The following is an 8,339-nucleotide window of genomic DNA, read 5'->3' as shown; positions in this document are numbered from 1 at the left end:
TGCTGCTATAATTAGATTTTAATGTGTTCATTTAGTTTTAGAAGATGTTGTTACAAATGCAAGAAATTTTATAATTTAATTTTGACGTTAACATGTCTAAATTTTGTGTAATTAAGTATATAATATCAACTGAGAAAAAATTATTTTTATTTAAGCTCTATTAGTTTTTATAGTTACGCGTAAATGATTAAAAAGTACAATACAAATTTTATTTGTAAATGAATTTCTTTATTTGTAAATACTCAAGTATAATAAAGGACATTAAGAAATATACCTTTTGTTGCTCTAATTATTTTATATTTATTAAAAAAAAATTAACACATCGCTAAATATATGTTCACTAAATCCTTTACCATTTATGCTACAAATTTACCATTCACTGTAAAATTAGGAAAAATAATAAAATTCATCCCTTTATCATCGCAAACTGATTTATAATAGGGAAAATTACGCGGATATGCAAACTTATACTATTTAATTATTCATCATAGCTATAGTTTGCTATAATTACCATTTGCGACTAACATTATACATTAATTACATGGGTTGATTTCGAGTTTGTATAATTAGTCAGGTTTGTACATGTATAATTCGCCAGGATATACAACTAAATATGTATAATATACAACTTCTTAACTTATATACATATATACAATTCACCTCTCTCCCACTCTCTGCCCTCTCTCGCTCGCCTCTCTCCTCCCTCTCTCAATCTCGCTCACCTCTCTCCTCGCTCTCTTAATCTTGCTTGCCATCTATACAAATGTATATGTATAATATACAACTTCTTAACTTATATACATATATACAATTCACCTCTCTCCCACTCTCTGCCCTCTCTCGCTCGCCTCTCTCCGCCCTCTCTCAATCTCGCTCACCTCTCTCCTCGCTCTCTTAATCTTGCTTGCCATCTATACAAATGTATATGTATAATATACAACTTCTTAACTTATATACATATATACAATTCACCTCTCTCCCACTCTCTGCCCTCTCTCGCTCGCCTCTCTCCGCCCTCTCTCAATCTCGCTCACCTCTCTCCTCGCTCTCTTAATCTTGCTTGCCATCTATACAAATGTATATGTATAATATACAACTTCTTAACTTATATACATATATACAATTCACCTCTCTCCCACTCTCTGCCCTCTCTCGCTCGCCTCTCTCCGCCCTCTCTCAATCTCGCTCACCTCTCTCCTCGCTCTCTTAATCTTGCTTGCCATCTATACAAATGTATATGTATAATATACAACTTCTTAACTTATATACATATATACAATTCACCTCTCTCCCACTCTCTGCCCTCTCTCGCTCGCCTCTCTCCGCCCTCTCTCAATCTCGCTCACCTCTCTCCTCGCTCTCTTAATCTTGCTTGCCATCTATACAAATGTATATGTATAATATACAACTTCTTAACTTATATACATATATACAATTCACCTCTCTCCCACTCTCTGCCCTCTCTCGCTCGCCTCTCTCCGCCCTCTCTCAATCTCGCTCACCTCTCTCCTCGCTCTCTTAATCTTGCTTGCCATCTATACAAATGTATATGTATAATATACAACTTCTTAACTTATATACATATATACAATTCACCTCTCTCCCACTCTCTGCCCTCTCTCGCTCGCCTCTCTCCGCCCTCTCTCAATCTCGCTCACCTCTCTCCTCGCTCTCTTAATCTTGCTTGCCATCTATACAAATGTATATGTATAATATACAACTTCTTAACTTATATACATATATACAATTCACCTCTCTCCCACTCTCTGCCCTCTCTCGCTCGCCTCTCTCCGCCCTCTCTCAATCTCGCTCACCTCTCTCCTCGCTCTCTTAATCTTGCTTGCCATCTATACAAATGTATATGTATAATATACAACTTCTTAACTTATATACATATATACAATTCACCTCTCTCCCACTCTCTGCCCTCTCTCGCTCGCCTCTCTCCGCCCTCTCTCAATCTCGCTCACCTCTCTCCTCGCTCTCTTAATCTTGCTTGCCATCTATACAAATGTATATGTATAATATACAACTTCTTAACTTATATACATATATACAATTCACCTCTCTCCCACTCTCTGCCCTCTCTCGCTCGCCTCTCTCCGCCCTCTCTCAATCTCGCTCACCTCTCTCCTCGCTCTCTTAATCTTGCTTGCCATCTATACAAATGTATATGTATAATATACAACTTCTTAACTTATATACATATATACAATTCACCTCTCTCCCACTCTCTGCCCTCTCTCGCTCGCCTCTCTCCGCCCTCTCTCAATCTCGCTCACCTCTCTCCTCGCTCTCTTAATCTTGCTTGCCATCTATACAAATGTATATGTATAATATACAACTTCTTAACTTATATACATATATACAATTCACCTCTCTCCCACTCTCTGCCCTCTCTCGCTCGCCTCTCTCCGCCCTCTCTCAATCTCGCTCACCTCTCTCCTCGCTCTCTTAATCTTGCTTGCCATCTATACAAATGTATATGTATAATATACAACTTCTTAACTTATATACATATATACAATTCACCTCTCTCCCACTCTCTGCCCTCTCTCGCTCGCCTCTCTCCTCCCTCTCTCAATCTCGCTCACCTCTCTCCTCGCTCTCTTAATCTTGCTTGCCATCTATACAAATGTATATGTATAATATACAGTTATATACAATTATATACATATACAATTCACCTCTCTCCCACTCTATGCCCTCTCTCGCTCGCCTCTCTCCTCCCTCTCTTGATCTCGCTTGCGTCTCTCCTCTCTCTCCCAGTCTCGCTTGCATCTATCCTCTCTCTCCTAGTCTCGCTTGCCTCTCTTCTTCCTCTCCCAATCTCTCTTGCCATATATACAAATATATATGTATAAGATACAATTATCTAACCAATATACATATACAATTCACCTTTCTCCACTCTTTTCCCCCTCTCTCCCAGTCTTGCTCGCCTCTCTCCCCCATATAATATGTAACTACAAATTGTAATTATCAAACTATAGCTATGGAGAGTAATTAATTATTTTTAAGTGGCTATATGAAAGTTTCCCTTTATAATATATAGGTATTTAAATGTTCCCAACCTTATGGTAACTAGTATATTTGTTTGCACTTAATTCAATAAAAAGAAAAATATAATACAATAGAAGCTTATGGTCCAGGTGAGGTCTTATGGTCATGCAAAAATAAGAAAATATCATGAATTCGTATGGCTAGATTTATATCTAATCTTGTGCTCATGCCAAAATTAGAAAAATAAAATGAAAGATAAACAATTTCTGTTTGAAGAAAACTTTATGACTGAAATTGTATCCTTGGCTTGACCCAACTTTAGACATTTTTTTTAAAGTTCAAGTTCTTGAAAAATCCTCAAAACTTTGAAGTTCAAAACAAAGAATTTGATGTTCAAATCACAAATTATAATTGGGAAATGAGAATTTAGGGTCACAAACACATACCCAAATGATTTATCTCAAAAAATATTCTTTGAAATCGCCTTTACCTAGATCCCAATTTTTTTTTAAAAAAATGATGAAATGGAGATGAGACCCCCACTTTTGAAAAAAAAAAACAATGGTAAAAACAATTCATTGCCATTGCGACTCCAAGGTTACGCAATCACAATGAGTATAGTGGTCAACTCATTTAATTTGACCATTGCGATCACCACACAAGCCATGCGACCGTGATGACCAGAGCACGAACTCTACGCGATCACGACATACCCCACATGATAACGATACACAAAAATACCCTTATGCGATCACGAGAGTGAGTCCCGAGATCGCAATGAACAAAGTAATGGCAATAAACATCATCACACACAACAACACCAAGACTCACCCAAAAACATGGAAACGACCCTTCAGATTCATTCGAAAGCCTGATCACACAAATCAAGTATGCTACTCTACTAATTTCGACGTTGCGAACTCCATGGAACTATCGAAACACCGATTCGATGTATTTTTTACCCGAAATCCGTGAAAGTCACAATAAACTAATTTTCATTTGAATATACCAAACTGCCCCCGGAACCTCTAAAAATTCAACCTAGGCCTCACTTGGTCCTAGACTCATTCCTTGATCCAATGAAATCATCGGAATTCCGATCTAAGCTTCTAAACTCCAAATGTTAACCATAATTAACTCTTAACCTTATTTCACTTAAACTTCAAACTCAAGGACTCAATTCCCCAAAAGACCCTGACACTAAAATTAACAACAATCTATAATTATTTTTAGGAGGAACATTTTTTTTTTTGATTTCGCACTAAATATTTGACAATCATATTAGAGCATGATCAAATTCGTATTCATGGAGAGAGGTTCTAACTATAAATTGCAATCTTTCTTTATCGATGGAGAGATTCGATTCTCTACTGAACTCCCCATTTTTAAAAAAGAAAAGAAAAGAAATAAGAACATGTTTATTGTGTTCATGACCTACCAACAACCATTGCTTCACATATTATTGGCATACTCTTATAATTTCACTGCCTATAAATTACCTCCATTGAGTTACTTGTTTATTCACAACTCTAGATTGCATTCTTTCTTATTATTTAAAAAAAAAAAAGACATTTCCAATCTTTTTCACTCATTAAAAGAAACTATGGCTCGTTTCATTTGCTTCATGGCATTTGTGGTCTTGGCAATGATGCTCTTTGTTTCCTATGGTTTGTCTTCATCATTTATTCCTCTTAAATAATGTGGAAAGTTACTCAAAAAAATTTTGGTCAAAATATTAACTACTCCCTCCGTCTCAATTTATATGAATTAGTTTGACTTGACACACAGTTAAGATCTCTAATTCTATTATGAAGTCATAATAAAAAAAATGTAATAGGTTGCGAACCGTTCAAATAAAGCTTAAAGAATTGTGAATTGATACATGCTTTAAAGTTATTTGCTATACGTTTGACAACTATGAGAACTTTTGAAATAATTTGTTTGTTTACATTCCTCTAAATATTATACGAACAACATTTCTTTTGGTTACGTCTCTTATTATAATATTGTAACTAGTTTTGGATGATTGTAGAGGTGCAAGCTCAGCCTATGTGTAAATCAACAAGCCAAACCTTCAAAGGATTATGTTTTACCGACTCATCATGTAGAAAAGCTTGTCTCAAAGAGGAGTTTGAAGGTGGACATTGTAGCAAACTTCAAAGAAAGTGCCTATGCACTAAGATTTGTGTATTTGACAAAATTTCAAATGAAGTTAGAATCAACTTTGGGTGGGGAAGCAAAAACTCTTAAGTGAAGTTGTGCTTGAAGATGAGATTATGATGGAGTAATTAAGTAATATTAATTAAGGATTTGAGTGTCAAAAACAAAATTAAATAATCTTGTATTATTGGCCTTTAGTAGCCAGTTAACACATTAAATAAGTTGAGACTCATGATTTATCCTTTTGGAGTCTTGTATCAACTTTATGTTTGTTTTAATTTATGTATAAACTATGTTCTATGTTTTTTTTATCACTGTTACGATTATTTTTTAAACAAGCCAAGATATCTCCTTCTTGACCAAAATAAGGAGTGATCTGAAGCAAGAGCTAACCTTCAAACGCAGAGGTACATGTGTATATATATATATAGCTCACACTATTTATGCTGGTTAGTGGTAAAATATCTCACAAAAGAACTATGTTTTTTTTTTATGTGTTTCAATAACTTCCTCATTGATTTGATTTCAGCTTTCTTATGACTTTTCAAATGTTGCATTGACCTTGTTCCATGATCCATGATTTTGGCTTGACTAGCTTTACTACACTTTACTTGGTAATGTATTATCATATTTTGAACTCGCTATATTATAACGTTTACGTTTACACATGTTTCATATATTCAACATATTCAAAGTATTGATGCATATTGTGCTTATATTATTTTATCATATAGGATGTGACGCTCCTCTAGCTAGTCGTGGCTGGTTGGATTGCTCCACTTAGCACTTGGATTGGTGAGTCCTCATGGTTCGAAGACAAGACTATGGTCATTTTATTACTTTTGACGTCCTTTCAATTTTCAAACTTTGTTTGTGGTTTAGGGGTTTGTCCTAACCATATGTATTGTAGTAGAGGCTTTGACAGACATAGTTGATTTCTACATTATTTTAGTCATGTAATCTTTTTATATTTCCTTAAGTATGAGTTGAAAGAGTTCTGAGACTTATACTTCATTCTTATGTTGAAATCTCTTTATTTGATATTCATAGTGTCATTCTTATATCAAGTGGCTTGTTTAGGGCCTGATGAGATCCTTTTCTCCATGTAACGTCTAAGGTGTACTTTAGATATCGTGACAAATAAGTATTATATAACAAATGTTAAATATGGATATTTGAGTAACTCTTGAATACTGGTAAGTTCATAAAAAATACTATCTAGAAATACTGATTTTATAGATGAAACTGCAAGCTCAAACTATCCATGAAGAAGAATGAGCAAAATAATGAAAAATCATGTTTTATATAAGAAACCCGATTTTTGTGGTAATCGTGAATTTAAAAAATAGAGTTACTTTGAGACTCCATGGGTGAAAGGACACTCATTGATGAAATAACACATACCTAAAATGGAAATCCTAGCTTGACTCGTTAAACTGAAACTTGAAGATAAATAACCCTAGTTCTTGCTTTAGAGAAGTTTGATCGCATTGTCTAATAATTCTAAGTGTTTGGTGTGATGGTAGAGGTTTTAGTCTAGGAATTAAAAGAATGCCAAAATACCAAAATATCCCTAAAAAACTATCGACAGGTCTTCACTATTTGATCTAGATTTTCAATTTCTAGGGTGTTACATATTTGGGCCTAAAATAATCAAACCTCAATATACTTCATACATAATGATTATTAAGAAAACTAAGTATGATACATTCAAGAATAAAAACGTAGATGCATACTCCTAAATTTTAAGGGATCATTTAACATATATATTTTATTGAGTTTCCAACATATTTTAGCTACTTAAATTTGTTTGTACATCACAAAAGTAATTTCAAAGTAAAATCTTGACTGATTTTGTTTATATCTCCACAATTAATACATTTTCCCTCTTTGTTGCCATGATTAAATTTTGAGAGAAAAATGAAAGTTTTATTTAATACAATTTACCACTTATGCTACTATGACTTTACAATTAACATACAAAGAATTAGAAAATTAATGTTATTTCCATTTTTCCCTTATAATTTATAGATTTTTAGATTCCTTCATTAATGATATATAAATATAGACATCTATATAATGTCTTTTTCATCTAAACATTGCTCATTCTTTTCCTTCTTTCCCCATAAATTCACTAAGTTTAGCTCTTCTAACTTGAATCGTACGATGAATAGAAATCCTTTTTGTTTGACAGTTGAACATCAAAAGAACCTCCTGGAGAATGATGATCAAAATTTGTCAAAGGGCAAACTTTTCATTCTATGTGGAATTAGAAAAGTGTATCTTAATTACTATTTCACACAGGATGGTAATTGGAGGTTTTATGATCGAACATATTTTATCTATGAGAACACAAGAAGATTGTGTTTTGACATAGAAGAACATGAAACATGGTCCTCTAAGTTCAATCAAATGGTTGAATGCTTATATGTTCCTCTCATGTATCAACAAGAAATGGTTCAAGACATTAAAGATAAGGCTTTGTTGATTGTTCAAGAAAATGATACATCTAACAATATCTCAATCATCATTGACATAGCCCATCGTAGTCCTCAGACGATTGCAAATATTTATCAACATCATGATCACGAGGAAGCTAATGAGGATGAGATAGGGTTAATAGAAGAACAAGTCGCGATGGATTTGATGACCTTGGAAGAAACTCGTGTGTTTGCGCCTGTAATTCCAACATCAAAGTATGCTATTGAAGGGCTTGAGAAGGTGAAAGTAGAGACATTGAATGGTGACAAGGGTTTTGGTGAAACTTGTATGATATGTCTTGGCAAGTTGATTACAAAGGACTTTGTTGAACTAACTCGTATGCCTTGCAAGCATGTTTTTCATGGAGATTGCATTATTCAATGGCTTGAAAAAAATCATGTTTGTCCCTTATGTCGCTTTAGAATGCCAATTGATAAATAAAATTAAAGCGTCTTATAGTGGTAGGCCTTATAAAGCTCTCACTAAGCCTTGCTTCCCTCTCTCATTCACTTATTAAGTGAAAAATAGTCGTCAACATTCTATATGTGACTTGATCGAGTCTATGCCCCATGGAGGGCTTTGTTTTTTAAAATTATTGTTTGGTTGTTATATTTTGTTTGAAGAAGTTATTTATATGGTAAGGGTTAGATAGATCTTTACCATTTTATTCGATGTTCGAAAAGATATGGTAAGAG

The 8,339-nt window shown here is 34.2% G+C and overlaps 2 protein-coding genes across 2 annotated transcripts; both read left to right on the top strand.

Moving 5' to 3' along the window:
• The first annotated feature begins 4,542 nt into the window (after positions 1–4,542).
• LOC107025670 (defensin-like protein) lies at positions 4,543–5,409 on the top strand. Its single transcript, XM_015226431.2, has 2 exons — positions 4,543–4,670; positions 5,036–5,409. The coding sequence occupies exons 1-2, from the start codon at positions 4,607–4,609 to the stop codon at positions 5,251–5,253; spliced, it is 282 nt and encodes a 93-aa protein (XP_015081917.1). The 5' UTR covers positions 4,543–4,606; the 3' UTR covers positions 5,254–5,409.
• A 2,208-nt stretch (positions 5,410–7,617) lies between these two features.
• On the top strand, positions 7,618–8,085 carry LOC107024788 (E3 ubiquitin-protein ligase RING1-like). The gene has a single exon (XM_015225749.1). It carries the CDS (start codon positions 7,618–7,620, stop codon positions 8,083–8,085), a length of 468 nt encoding a protein of 155 aa, XP_015081235.1.
• The last annotated feature ends 254 nt before the right edge of the window (positions 8,086–8,339 follow it).

This window comes from Solanum pennellii, chromosome 7 (assembly GCF_001406875.1).
Source record: "Solanum pennellii chromosome 7, SPENNV200".
Taxonomy (NCBI): Eukaryota; Viridiplantae; Streptophyta; class Magnoliopsida; order Solanales; family Solanaceae; genus Solanum; species Solanum pennellii.
This window is presented reverse-complemented; position numbering and strand designations above follow the sequence as displayed.

What these genes read in the sequence shown, in the direction of transcription:
- LOC107024788 (XM_015225749.1), top strand. Translation starts at nt 7,618, where the DNA reads ATGGTTCAAGACATTAAAGATAAGGCTTTGTTGATTGTTCAAGAAAAT.
- LOC107025670 (XM_015226431.2), top strand. Translation starts at nt 4,607, where the DNA reads ATGGCTCGTTTCATTTGCTTCATGGCATTTGTGGTCTTGGCAATGATG. An exon ending in GATGCTCTTTGTTTCCTATG is followed by an intron (nt 4,671 to 5,035) that starts GTTTGTCTTCAT and finishes GGATGATTGTAG; the next exon opens with AGGTGCAAGCTCAGCCTATG.